This window comes from Plectropomus leopardus, chromosome 1 (assembly GCF_008729295.1).
Source record: "Plectropomus leopardus isolate mb chromosome 1, YSFRI_Pleo_2.0, whole genome shotgun sequence".
NCBI classification, from domain to species: domain Eukaryota; kingdom Metazoa; phylum Chordata; class Actinopteri; order Perciformes; family Serranidae; genus Plectropomus; species Plectropomus leopardus.
Window position 1 is genome coordinate 16,918,138 of NC_056463.1, and position 14,783 is coordinate 16,932,920.

At 41.1% G+C, this 14,783-nt stretch overlaps 1 protein-coding gene across 1 annotated transcript in view; it reads right to left on the reverse strand.

The window, feature by feature from the left end:
* apba2b (amyloid beta (A4) precursor protein-binding, family A, member 2b) overlaps positions 1-14,783 on the reverse strand; it is an 84,334-nt gene that overhangs the window by 27,106 nt on the left and 42,445 nt on the right. The window contains exons 3-6 of the mRNA XM_042504846.1: positions 10,219-10,713; positions 8,757-9,013; positions 7,872-8,504; positions 1,448-1,528 (exon numbers count right to left, since the gene is read on the reverse strand). Of these exons, the coding sequence (XP_042360780.1) occupies positions 1,448-1,528; positions 7,872-8,504; positions 8,757-9,013; positions 10,219-10,693 (1,446 nt within the window). The 5' untranslated portion in view covers positions 10,694-10,713. The remainder of the gene's footprint in view (positions 1-1,447; positions 1,529-7,871; positions 8,505-8,756; positions 9,014-10,218; positions 10,714-14,783) is intronic.

Sequence of the window (14,783 nt, forward strand, 5' to 3'; positions counted from 1 at the left end):
TAGACAAAAAAGGTCACAGTGACCTTGACCTTCGATCACCAAAATCTTATCAGTTAATCACTGAGTCCAGGTGGATGTTTGCGCAAAATTTGGAGAAATTCTCTTAAGGCCTTCTTGAAATAACACACTCACAAGAATGGGACGGATGGAAAGAAAGAGAGAGAGAGAGGGACAGAGACAGGGAGGAAGGGAGAGATGGGGGCAAACAGCAGTCCTGGTCATGAGCTCCTGCTATTGGCTGAGGTGCTGCAGAGCCTGATGGCTGTGGGGACAAAGGATCTGCTAAACCTTTTAGTCCTGCAGCACAACGAGATGAGCCGTCTGCTGCAGTTGGTTCTCCGCCTGCAAGACTGTTGTGGAGGGGATGACTGATGCTGTCCAGGATGGCCTGCACCTTACTGCATGTGCATCTTTCACCACAGTTCCCAGTGAGTCAAACCTCCTGCCAAGCACTGAGCAGGCCTGTTTCATGAGCTAGTCTAGCCGCCCACTGTTTTTATCTTTCACACTACCTGCTGAGCAGAGTGAAGACGTGCAGGGAAGCTTGCTGATTTATATCAAGTTCAGTCTTAGAAATGACAAGAGGGGAAAATCGTCTAAATATCCCATCTTGTAAAATATTTTGTCTTTTTGTATGAGAAAGGACAAGTAATTGCTTTTTTTGATTCCCCGGTTGCAAAATGGTGATTGGAATTTGTCTTTGACCTTCAACAAACATGCAACTTGAACCTCTTATGATGCAAGACATGATGCTCTCCTGCTATATGAGCGATATGAGGCTTAAAATGTGACATGACATGATGTGAAAGCAGCTTACAAAGTCGCCCAGCTACCACAATAACAATGTTTAGCTCTGGCCTACATTCACACAGTTGCACATATTTACACCTTGACACTTCCACTGCTGCAGAAACTGGGTATGTCTTGCTCAAGGGCACTGAAAAAGTGGAGAGCGCGCTAAGTGTTACTCATCCACTGCACACATCGACATTGCTGTGGGAGGAGGAAGAGAGAGGCTGTGCGGGAGGGAGGAGGAAGCTATAGGCAGAGAGAGGCATGAAATGTGAAGTGATTCATGAGATTTAAACACTCGTCCCAGCGGATCTATTTGATCCTCTAACCTGCTCACTACACATTCAGAAAGTTTATTCCACCCAGGGACAGGGAGGTGTGGGCGGAGCCTGTACAGAAAGCATCCACTGCAGACAACCCCGGTGAAAAATGGCTCTCATAAAACTGCACGCAGAAACGCTGCTCATTTACCAGGATGCTATCACGCTGTAAGCAGAGGACATGAGCTGAGGTTGTAATTACACAATTACTCATTTACTCAGACCATCACACACACACACACACACACACACACAACAAACAATATCCTGAAGTTTGGAGGACCTCGCTCAGATCTAAAGGTTGATGAAGGAAACACTGCGACAGAGCATCTTACCTCTGGTACATTGTTGTTCTCCAGGGGAACGTTGAGGTCGGAGCGCTGCTGTTTTCTGGGTTGCTCTGCGCCATTGCTCACCTGGCAGGTCAACACAGAGGAACAAGTGCAAGTAGAAGAGAATTAGGGGAGGATAAAACTGAACAACAAGAGACTAATTTTGCACAATCTAAGTCAGGCACATGGAAACACTTTCCTTTGTGTTTGTGTTGCTGGTTGGAATTGGCTGCAGAGGGTTAGGTTCGAGGAAAAATGAATGTTTAGATAGGCCTTAAAACAAGGTCAATCCAATAATAAACAACCTAAAAATAAATTAAACCTAAAGCAGGTCAACAGAATATGCAACATAGAAGTGGTGTACGTCATCTGAGATGTAGGTCAGCACTGATTGTCAAGGTTTATTGTCATAAATATGTCATAATATTGTGTTTTGGTTAGGCGCCAATTCACATTTTTAACATTTAGTATGCATAAGGGCTTAGATTATCATGATGGAAGTATGTGATGGTCATTCCCATCGTCAATTATGTCTCATAAATTTTTGGGTTGATAAAATTTGTTACAGAGATATGATGCAAAATGTATATTTGACAACTCAATTAAAATGGCCAAGCCAGTTTTTCCCTCGCTAAAAAATGGACTAACTTTGGAGCGTTTCTGGCCCTCTTCACTACCAGCAAGCATTACATTAATATGATATTGATACCAAAGGATAACCAAGGTTGCCTAGTTCCATATATCACTACCTTTGGGCTAGCTCAAAATAAGAGCACACCAATGCCTCTTAAAGACAGTGTTGTTGTTAGCCAAGATCACTGGCAGTCTTGCAGGTCTCTATAAAATCACCTTAAGGGTAAAGCAGTCCTTTGAGGAACGCAAGCACTCTGGGTTCAAACTGATGTAAGCTGGCAGATGTTTATGTTCTCTTTTCTATCATTCTCTCATCAGATGTATGGATATATACAGTACATCCATATAATCATGTGCAAAGGGAGGATTACATTTATTCTTGTGGTGATCAATCTTGCAGTCCACAACTGCTCATTAACATTCAATCGTACCACTGGCTGAAATGAAATCCTCCCGCCAATAAAACCTCCTCCTTCTTGGTGTAGCAGTGAAAATTCAGCCCATGCTGTGCTGCATCTAAAATTGAAATTAATTACCACAAACATGACATTAGTGGCCTCCTTTGCAAAGAGAGAGCTAAACGTAAAGTCCTGATCAGTATTCATCATGCCGCCCAACTCAGTTGTGCAAACAGCCATTAAATTAATTAGACTCGTGTTGTTGTTGTATGGTGGGATGGATTGCTAAACTGTGATGCTCTACAAAACTGCACCCATGTGCAGAATCCAGAAAAATGCCTTCATCTGTAACAGGAGGTCTAAAAGAGGCTACAAGTAGAACTTTATCATCAATAAATCAGCACCATCTTGATTTTAAGCCATTAACAGAATTAGCATTCACAAGACCACCAGCTGCTGCAAACGTGGACAGGACAGATCTACCAGGATATTTTTGTAATTGAGTGTGTGATATTGCACTCCTGCGACTACTTATCAAATCAGCCTCAACTACATTAATGTGAGATCTCCTATTTTTCCTATATAGTGTCTTCAGCTAAAGGAAAGCATCAGATTCATCCACAACAGTTACTTCCCTGATAAATAAGCTACTACTGTGCAACAATGAAGACTTCTGCAGCAGTAAGTCTTTTCATTATGCTCTACTCAACAGATTATCTCATTGAAATTCAAAACAAAATACCAATAAAAATGAAAAATACTGCAAATGAGAGCATTAGATTTCAAGGCATAATCTTCACTACATTTTACTGCACCCGGCATCTCAATTCATGTCACCTTCAGATAGATTTATTTCATTTTACTGAAGATATGAATTTTTATGAACATATGTCCATCTGGTGAGAATGTTAAGCTTTTAAGGCCAGCCTGCTCTCATCAAAAAAAAAAAAAAAAAAAAACCTGACAAAAACCACACATAGGTCAAGTGAGCAAGGAGCTTATTACAACCCATTTTTACGTTTAATGTAAGGCAGCTCCTCCTAGTAGCCTGAGTAATAACCACAAGAGCGAAAGAGGGAAGTGTGGTGGCCTAGCTTAACAAGCAACTGTGCTTTCGTAAATCCAATCTGACTATCTACAATAAAATAAGACTGCTCTTGTTCGACGTAACTATTTCTACATGAGTTAATGAACCATTTAGTCAATCACACATTCACTCCGCTTTACGCTCTGCTGCTCAGATGATGTGCTGTCTTCCCAGACCGAGAGCCCAGAGCATGCTTTGCTGCTCAGAGAGTGCAGCATTTTGAGTCAATGAACAGTCCAGTTTGTGCTAAGTCCATGTTACGTTGAACAAATACCAAAGATGTTCCTTTAGGGAGGGTGGGGGCAGTGATGGATGAGTCAAACAAACACAGGACTATCACCCAGGAGGCCGCTGTTTGCCTGTTATGCTGGTATGTGCAGCGTGCTACGTTAATGACATATGTTATGTTTAAGTGACAAAAGTACTTATTTGATGTTTTCTTAACTCTTACCAAGTAGTTTTGTTGCCTTAACCTAAGTAGGTAGCAGAGCGGAACTGTTACCATGTCATGACATTGGACATTTTTAAAAAACGTGACCACAGGATTAAATATATCATTTTGTAGCCAGTCATATAAGTTGTCTTGAAATCGATGGAAATTAATCTGTTCTTTCGTTTGGGTATGAGAGAGTGTTGCTTTAGGCACTGCGCATAATAATATTGTAATTACAAGTACACTTATCCTTTTACCTGACTGTCAATGGTCTTTAACAGACTTGGTGATCCATGGTAGTTTTTTTTTTAAAAAAACATACCTATACTAGCACAGTCTTTCAAATTGATGGACAGTTATGGACCCATTTAAGAAAAGTAGTGAGCTGAAGTAATTAAACAAGCACTGGTAGAACTACATACATTATAAATATCAAAATAGTTACTTTTTTGCCATTGATGAGAGCCCTAGAAATGTGCTGGACCCCCTTATGGTAGAGTGAAAAATGTCATTACAGCTTGAAACAAAGTTTAAGAAACTAAAAAGGATCACGTTTGACTGAAAGAGCAGGATATTGTGGGAAATACAGCCTAAGTGCAAAACCTGTAGCACCATTTAAAATGAGATTACATTACTGTGTAATATACTTTACTTTCCTGAAACACATCATACCAGCAGCATGTGTGTGTAGATGACCTCCCTGTGTTCTGTAACTCTTTTATTCTTAATCTCTTGACTCCACACTGTGCTGCAAAGCTTTTATTGAATTCATTGTTGTCCTGGTTCATTCAAAGGTCATGTTGAAGTGCTGTACGGAGAACATTTCATTTGATAACAGCGGACGAGACGACCAAATCATCACAGTGAGTTTGGGAGTCATTTGAATCTGCAGTGTGCTGTACATTCTCCCAGTTTAATCTAGTTGCACTAGCTGACCCAGTTCTGTGCTACAAATGAGCTACATAGTGAATGTAACATGTGCACACTGTGGAGCAGGTGTGTATCAGCATGCTGTCCACAGGAGACTATCACTGCTCTCCTTTTACCATCTGACTTTTAGAAGATGGGGGAGCTCTGCATGTGTTTGAGTCTATCGATGTCACACTAGTGTGTGTGCACTAAGCTGAGGCTGTGAAAGAGAGAGAGATGAGGAGGGGGACATCTCAAGGTAACCTTTTGGAGGGGGAAGGGCTTCAGCTTTTCTCTGGTCAGTGATGAGCAACATGTCATGTAATTCATCCACAGCTTCTAAACACAAAGCTGTTTCAATCACATGGGGTGGCAAGTGTTTCTGCCACAGAGCATCAAAACAGCCTGAATATCCAGTACATTTTCTGCAAAGGCCAAATTAGCATTATTATGTTGATGCTGTTTTTAGTAGGGTCTGTCTTTTTTTCATGTGCCTGTGTCTCTATATATATGTACTTTGTATTCCAAGAATCCAGGATTCACACACATTTTTATGGATACAATTTCAAAACTTTTCCATGGGTTTTTCCATGACCCATAATAAGGCTTTTAGTTTTTCTTGCCAAACTACCTGGTGTTTTAAAAATATATATCAGATTCAAAATCTATTCAAACATAATTTCAGCTAGCAGGAAGAGACAGAAAGCTGCGAGAAAAGGAACAAACTTATGTGATAGTAAACACACAATGAGTTCCATTATTTTTTTTCAAAACTTTCGATGATTTTTACTAATTCTACGACCTCTCCAGGCTTGGAAAACCTGGTTGTGAAATTCTATTTCTTTTCATGGTTTTCCAAGACTTTGAAACTGTGATTTGCTTGCTTTCAGTTAAGATCCATATAGTCTTAAATTTCCTTTTTTTCTTTTTTTTTTTATTCAATACAATTAAGTTACTTTAATTCAGAGCTTGGGCCTTTTTCATACAGGTTAGACATAATACAGTATGAAAAGTATAGTTGTGAATAATGAAAATAATGATGGATGCTGAAATCCATTTTCGTGCTAAAGTTTAAGGGGTTCTGATATTGTGTAAGTGGTTATTGTTATTGATAACACCTTTACTTACAATGATTTCTTCTTCTCTAAAAAATATTCTACTGAGAAAAAGGCCCATTATATTCAAATTCAGCCTTATTTTGAGGGAATGGAGAGCAATGATGAATTCATGAATACAATTCAACTTAAATTTACATATTGCAGGACTGCCATTTTAAAAGGATAGTTCAGATCTTTTGAAATGGGGTTGTATGAAGTACTTCTCCATAATCAGTGTACTATCTAGTAGATAGTGGCTGGCACACCCCTAGAAGCAAACAAGAGTACCTCATTGGAAGCTAAACTATGTACTGCTGTGGACAGGGCAGCAGCAAAATGTATTTTAGCCACCTAAAAAACATTCCACCAAAAAGTATATTTTCATTGCTCCACTCTACAGTCAGACGCTTTCTGATGGGGAACTATAGCTATATAGTTACATTAAGCTCTTAAAAGCCATACTCTTATGGGAAAAACAAACAGCAGTGATTTAACATCGCTGAACACAGGGGCTGCTGGTCTGCCACAGCCTTGAGTAGTTATTTAGTTTGTGTTATTATGTGACTCTGGCATTTTAAAGGGTTAATTCGGGGTCACCAAAGTCAAAAAATAACACAAACTAACTGATCGAGGCAGCAGCAGCCGCCATGTCTAGCCGGCTAAAATTACTGGTTTTGTCAATGGAGTCTGGTGGCTCTGACGAAAGCAAAGATGGGGAACTGAGGACGTTAAACTTCACTGAACGGGCTGTTTTGAGAAAAATCCAAACTATCCCTTTAATTAGGCTATATCACACATTATTAACAAAATCTTAGCAAGAAGTAAATTGTTTCAAGTGGGGTCCATTCATCGACTTTCCGTTTTGTTGTCTGGTTAATGTGCTCTTTGTATGCCAGTGTTCGTATCTTTTTATACTTCATACTTGAGAAATAAGATATAATAGTTTAAAAAGAGCAAGAGTGGTGAGTCTGGCTTAGTCTTATCCAAAGTCGGCCGGGGGGGCTTTTGTGGCCCTCAGACTGATTTTAAAGGGCCTTCGGCTTGTTTCTCAAAATATACTACATGATTAACACATTATTAGTTAATTAAATAACATTGCAGGACAATCATATAGTTTGTAGACATGCACCAAGTTAGGGTGGGCGATATATCGAATGCACTAATAAGCTTCCCGTATTTTATTAAATGCTATTATAAAAGTTGTGTATTCAATTGTATTCTATGAAAGTAGCTACTTGATTAACTTTATTGTAACAGCAGTTCATTCAATAATTTTGTATTTTAGTGATGTACATTTCAAAATATCAAGATATATATTGTGTATACCAATATAGCCTTATAATGTCACACTATTATTTTAAAGCCATATCGCCCTGCCCTACACCAACAAGCAAACGAAGAATTCCCTAGCAACAGATATCTCCTGCAAGGCAGCAGATATGGCCATGGCAACGACGCATGAAGTCAACAGTGGCTGTTACAGCAGAGGGCTGCTGCTTTAATCAGATGAAAAGTTGAATACTTTTTCATTTTAAGATTAAACGTTTGTATCACTTGATTGTGATTTTTTTTAAATTACCCGTATGATGCGAGAAGCAGCTGGCCACCACATATTTTCACATAACCTAATCCGGCCCCCATCCAAAAAAGTCTGGATATCCCTGGTCTAGCGCATCACCTCGGACAGGTAGTTAGCAGCTACCTTGATATTAGTCAAGGGTAAATGACTGACAGCAGGTTGAAAGTAAACATTAGTGGAAATCCATAAGTTAAATTTTTACACTTATTGTTTTTGGACTAAAGTAGCACCTGCTGGATTCAGGCATGTGAAGCCATCTGTCTCAGCTTTAACCTCTCACTAACAGCTCACCTGCTCCGGTTGCCATCTCTGTCTGTCCTCAGGGGAGCGTGCATGTGGCTTGATGCCCCTCTGGAGGTCGGGGTTGTTGTGGTGCATGGAGGGCAGGTTCAGGGACTTGGGCCTGCTGTCATGGCGATGGTGAGCTGGTGGGTAAGGGGCTGCGTCAGGTTTGGGGTGGGGGTAGTCACTAGGTGCGGGGTCCTGCGCCAGCTCCTCTGGGCTTTGGTCAGTGCCGCTGCTAAGACTCCCCATGCTCATACTCATCTTGATTTCTGCAACTATTTGGTCAATGTCCTCCTCCGCCTCCTCCCCCGTCTCGCCCTCTACCACCAGCACCTTACGGCTACGGTACGGAGAGACTCGCACTGAGTTCCCATTGTCCTCTGGGGCATAGTAGTCTCCAGTGAAGGCCCTCCCGTGTCTCTCCTCCTCATCGCCTTCCTCATCCTCCTCCTCATTAGGGCAGTACTCCTCGCTCTCTGCCTCCTCCTCTTCCTCTCGGGGGTGCAGGGTATCTTGCATGGGAGGTTGGTGGTGGAGATGGTGGTGATGGTGGTGGTCCAGGATGGGTTCTGGTCTTCCATTGTATATCTGCTCATCCGGATCTTGCTCCACCACCTCACAGCGAACCTCCCCCTCTCCCTCACCCCACTCCTCCACCCTGTGCCTCTCTCGTCCCGCCCACTGCTCCTGCCTGACCTTACCCTCTTCTCGCCACTCCTCCCTCACCTCTTCCTCCTCTTCTCGCCACTCTTCCCTCACCTCTTCCTCCTCTTCTCTCCACTCCTCCCTCACCTCTTCCTCCTCTTCTCTCCACTCCTCCCTCACTTCTCCCTCCTCTTCTCTCCACTCTTCCCTCACCTCTTCCTCCTCCTCTCTCCACTCTTCCCTCACTGCTCCCTCTCCCTCCTCCTCTTCCACCCATTCTTCCTCTCTCACCTCACCCTCTCCCTCCTCGGCCCATCCTTCCACTGCCTCCTGACATTCATCAGTGTGGGCTCCGCCCGGCTGCATGCTGGTGACGCAGTTCCCCTGACCGTGGCTGTGGTTGCAGTCTCCCTGGCTGCTGCAGTCCATTCCTTCCAGGTAACTGTCGTCCTCTGGGCAGTATCGGATGTAGTAAGTTACACCTTCATCTTCCTCTGCCAGCCCTGCAGGGATTTATGATCACAAACACATGTTTCTCAACACCTGGGGCTTCTTTTGTAAATATAACAATAAGCACAGAGCTACTAAGCATTCACAGGGACTTATGAGGGATAGATAATAATCAGTTCCCATTTTAAACCTGCTCCACATTTGTAAAGAATCCAGTGATTCATTTAGCTTATATTTGTCATTATTATCATTGTCAAACACTGGTCAGACGGTATTGTCATCCCAGTCAGACGCCTAAAACTGTAACGCTGTTGTGAGTAGATGGCCAGATGGAGACAATGAGTATGTTTACATGCACAAAATAGTCAGGTTTTTGCCCTTATTCCAAAAAGACAATATTTCTTCGTTGTTTTGCATTTCTTATGAAAATGAATATTCCACTAAAACTTCAGTTTACACGCAGCCATGCATATTCATATTAAAGTGCCCCATCATGTTAAAGGTGGTGGATAAAGGGGTAAGGCACAGGAGTTTCAAATTTGGGTTTGAGTTTTATGTCACTTGGCATCAGTTTATCATTTGGTCGTGTTAACGTCATTTTATGATGTTGGTAAGATGCTCAGGAAGAATGTCCAGCTGAAGGTCAGCTGATGGTGGAAATGTCGATATAAAACTTTCATTTTTTAAACTATTTTTAAACCATAACAGGACGTTGTGTTTGGACGCTCAAATGACGGCTATGAATGTGTCAGCATTTGCTTTGTACTGATGTTTCAATCGTGTACAGCAACGTAGCACTGGGACACAAAGTTTCCAAGTATATTTTCATGTGGATATTCTCATGCTGCCAGACAAAATATGTGTGAACTTGTGGGGATATTTTTTTTTGCCAAATTGCACCCTTGCTTCAATTCACACACAAAAAAAGCATGATTTCAAGCAACAGTGGCAGTGCCAGCAAATTTTCAAGTATGAATCCCTGAATGAAAAATAACCACTTTCTCTGATGCTGCATCTGACTGTTACTTTGTAGTTTCGTTTTTTTTCTACTTTCCTGTGCATGCATTTATATATTCTGTACAATTAAGTTCTTGCTCAACAGAGACAAAAAGAGAGAGAAAACCAAATGTGTTTTTTTATCCTCCTTAATATTTTAGCAAACAATAATTAGTTCAAAATCACTAATATAAGAATGGAATTGCAAGGATGATGATCATTAAATGTTAATTATCCATATGATTAACATCTTTCTCCTCACCATCATCATAGTCTTCCTCGTCATCGGAGGTGTTGTTAATGTAGTCAGAGCTGGAGTCGTCATCCAGGCTGTCAGCTCCGCCGTGGAAGTCTGCTCGGTCGTGATCGTCTTGGTCATGTTCATGTTCCGGCGTGGAGGGTGTTGCTGGCCGCTGGTCCTCCAGTTCTGCATTTGCTTGGTTGCTGTAGCGCTTCACATCGACCTCTGGATCTACATCCACTTCTGAATGGCTATGAGTCACATCTTGAGACTTGCGAGAAGAGTATTGTGCCTTACAGGAACGGGGAAGGGGTTTCGGATCATGCGGCTCTTTGGGATAGCGGACAGGGCGTTGCCTTGGGGGGAGGGCTTTCAGATCACATGACTCTGTAGGATGAGGGGTCGGGCAGGAGGCGGGGCCTGGAGCAGCCATACTGTTTCCTCCGCTGGTCCCCGGCCTCTTCCTATGAGCCATGGTTGACGGCTTAGAGGCCATGCATTGTTACTGGATTGATTCTATAACACACACAAAGACAGAGAGGCATAATTTTAGAATAACTTCAAACACAGCTGTTAATACACCCATGTAAGTACTTATACAACAAAAACACCACTGCAATTGAAATTAAAAACTTAAAAATGTATTTGGCTAAAGCCGGTAAACTTTGGAGCTTCTAAGACAAGTACAACTGTCTTTTTGTGTGTTTCAGCAGAACAAGAAAATTTATACCACCCCACATCAAAATGGCAGGTCTGCTCACGGTGGATTCCCTTTATCAGCCACACAACAACAGTCCTCCATTTATCTTTTTCTGCACTTTGCATACAGCTGCAACATATTCCCAGTGCCTGACAAACCAATCTATTCCTGTAATTGAGCCCGACAGTCTCTGGTTTACTTTGTCCGCATTCAGAGGAACTCTTTTGTGCTTATTTAGCACAACTTTTGCTTCAAATACAACAACAGTGGGCTCAATATATCACTCAGGCTCAGCTTTAGAACAATAGACACAAAGACCAGAGCTGCTCTAGGCATACTGCCTTCACATAAACCTAATGGGACACTTCCAGAGAAAGAATCAATAGTTAAATCAAGGCCATCTCCACATAGGTGCTGCACATGTGACCTGATAACATACGGCTTGTATTGATTCCAGTAGCTCGCTGGCTGAGAATGGTCAACAGGGGAGACAATAAAGTATCTTCCTTCATATAATGCAGGTGAGGAGACAGCAAAATGTTTCTTGCTGTGTTGAACAAGTAGCCTGGTAATGTGCATGAGACTAAAAACTCAGGTGGACATGTTTGCTCCTGTGTGAACCAAAACATCATGAAGCTGAACTACCTATTTTAGTCTGGTGTGGTTACTATGACGAAACAAATGCCTAATTTTATTATCATACATCCAAAACTGCAATAGTGATACACCAATTGTAGAATTCTGGGTCAATACAGATGTTTAAAATTACAATTTGGCTGATAGGCTAAAGCTGAAATCAATGTTTTTGTTGTTTATTTTGTTTTTGTTTTTATTTATGCCCCCTTTTGCACCAGGGACAGAAAAACATCTTTATTATAAAAATAACTGAACTGTTTTATAGTCCTTTACTACATTACCTCTGAATGAGCACAAAGTCAATCATACACATTTATAAAACAACCTTACCTTACATTAAACACTTTTTTTTTGCTTTAAAAGCCTTTTGCCATTGCATATATTAATCCTCTCTAATATCTACTTTATATTGCTGTGAAAGCGTCAACAAATTTCTCCTTTGAACAACTGTATTTTTTTAAGTTTCTCCCCAAAAAATGTCATTTTACTAGACTACCTCTGAACACATCATGATGACTTTATAATTTAACTTTGCCCAATAATTATTTTTACTAAAGAGAACATGAGCACATCAATGTAACGTAATTAAACACTCAGTCAGCTGTTAGCAGCAGGGGGCCAGGACAGTTTACATTAACTAGGTTTCCTCCAGCTGATGTCAACACAGTTTTGTTGTTCACAATGTGTCATCATCAGAGAAAAAATAGGGTGCATTCCCTGACAACCCCGATAGTGAGTTTACTGCGTCCTTCATCCTAAAGCCATTCTTTGGAAGATCTCCATTTGTCCCAAACCCCATGACAACGGGACACTGTTAAGTCTCTGGCCATGCTTTTTAGCTGAGCAAAAATGACAAAGCAACAATAAATCATGCATCCCTAATAACTAAACAAACAAAAGCATGGCCGGTGTTTTGATAGCTACATAATTCAGCTCGATAAAGAAAGCTGAGAAAATGTTTACTGGTAGATAAAGTTCTAGCATTAGTTATATTAAAATCCAGTCCAACAGCAACAATGACAAGAATATATAGATATAAAGTAGGCTTACTTTGCCAAATACAAAATGGATGTTATTTAAAAAAGGAACCCAAACAACATAAAGCATGTCCTATAAATCATGAATCAATCCTATTAGACATAAAAAATAAAAAGAAAATGAGAAACACAAACATGCAAGCCAGCATCAAAACACACAAACAAACAGATTTCAGGATGAGAGCCACAAGAGCACTTAGCTATTAGTTGCACTACATTTTACCAACCAACTCAAAAAGTTCAGACTATTTTTCTATCTGTCAAGCACACTCTCTGTTCCCTATCATCCATTTTGTTACCATCTCCACTGTTGTGCCATCCAGCCATGAACAACTGCCCTCAGAGGGGTATTGTTGCTGCTTCCCCCCCTTTTGTTCCTTCACCATAATTACATTTTCCATCACCAGAGCTTACACTGGTTAATTAGCTCTGCACAACCTGGCACAAACACACCCCCTCTAAAGCACAAACAATACAGAAACACATGCACACTGCTGGTTGTTCCACAGGTAGTCAAGTCAGGGGACGAAGATTACATGTGCACACAAAGCACATGCACCGGGCTGACTGGCTCTTGATGCTGTATGACACAGACATGTTATGGATAGATAAGGGCACCTCCATGGAGGTTTCTGATCACACAGTATCTGTACTGTAAATGCAAACGGACATACATGCTCTATACACCTAATGAAATACAGCAGCATCTAATGAAGCACTTTATTCATTATTTAAAATATCTTTTTAAGGTTTTTTAACACCAAACTTTTGCCGGTGACTTGGAAATGACTTCAGCTTGTTAATATCTATAGGAAACCATACGTGCACTAACTGTATCTCTTACCTGACGTCCGGAGCTGGGGTGTAGTATTCAATAGCAATGGGATCTGCTCTAACAACAGCCTCATCCTCCCTCCTCCCCTTCCCTCCCATCTCTGTTCGCTCCTCCCATCCCCCCACTAGCTGCTACACAGCATGCACCTCCCTGACTCCACCCTCCTTCTTCCTCCACACGATATCCCAGCATCCTCCTGTAGAGACTCAGCCCCGCCTCGTTCAATTCCCCAGAGCTGAGGGTAAGGATTGGTAACTATGGGTAACTGCATCCCCTGGGGACTGATACCCTTTGACCTCCTCTTTGTTGGCCTCCTAGACTCACAAGCCTTTTCTGTTTTTGTGTGTGTGGTGTTACCCGACTGATTCTGTATTTGTGTGTCATACCAAGGTTTTGATGTTTTTTGTTTTTTTTTTCCTGAGTGCCGTTACAACTGCTGTGGAAATTGAGAGGAAAATCCCCAAAGTCCCCAGCCAGGTGGCTTTTTCTAAATCTGCTTTGTCTGGCATGTATTTCAGATTTGACTGCGTTTATTGAATTTGCATGCATTTGTACATCACAAGACACACAGGGGATCTGTCCAAATCGTTTAGTATCAACAGGAAAGATCTAGAATGAATTATGACATAGTGTACACCTATGATTATAAACACAGGATGTGTCCGCGTCAAGTGGCCAGTTTGGGACATAAACTTTTATGATCATTCAATTTTTTTATCTGTTGTTTTGTTTACCAATTGACCCATAACCCCCACTTTATACTGTATGACCACAAAAGCGTTCCAAAATACTACGACATTTCTTTTGAAATTTTAGGGATTGCTTTTTGCATTTTAGCTCATTGCAGCCTGACAGCCTGACGAAAAACAGCCTTCTGTAAAGAACTGCAGAAAGAGTCAGGCTGCAATATTTGGATTTCAGTTCAGACTACTGACTACGAACTGCGATTTTTTCTTATGCAGACTGTGAATGTATGTAAATATCTACAGTCAACTCGTGTATGCAACTTTTAACGTGACACGATATCAGACGACATTAAGTGATGTTAGGGGACATGAAGCAGCGCAGTTGTCCTTTAGCTCGCCCTTTATCTAATTTCACACAGACCAAACTGAAAACTGTTTGCATACGTTCACGTTTTAGATACATTTTAGGGTCTTCACAGTGAATTTATGACATAAATACCAGATAAATGCAGTATGTGGGTTACTTTTAATCTTTTGAACTTTAACTAACTTTAATCTCAAATGAATTCTGACATTCTTCTGAGGGTTATTTCTTTTTTTCCTCTTTCACCATCCAGCCTTTGCTGTTTATAAATTAAAATTAAAATTAATTTGTTCATTCTTGTTCCATAAATCTTTTTTAATAAGGCTAT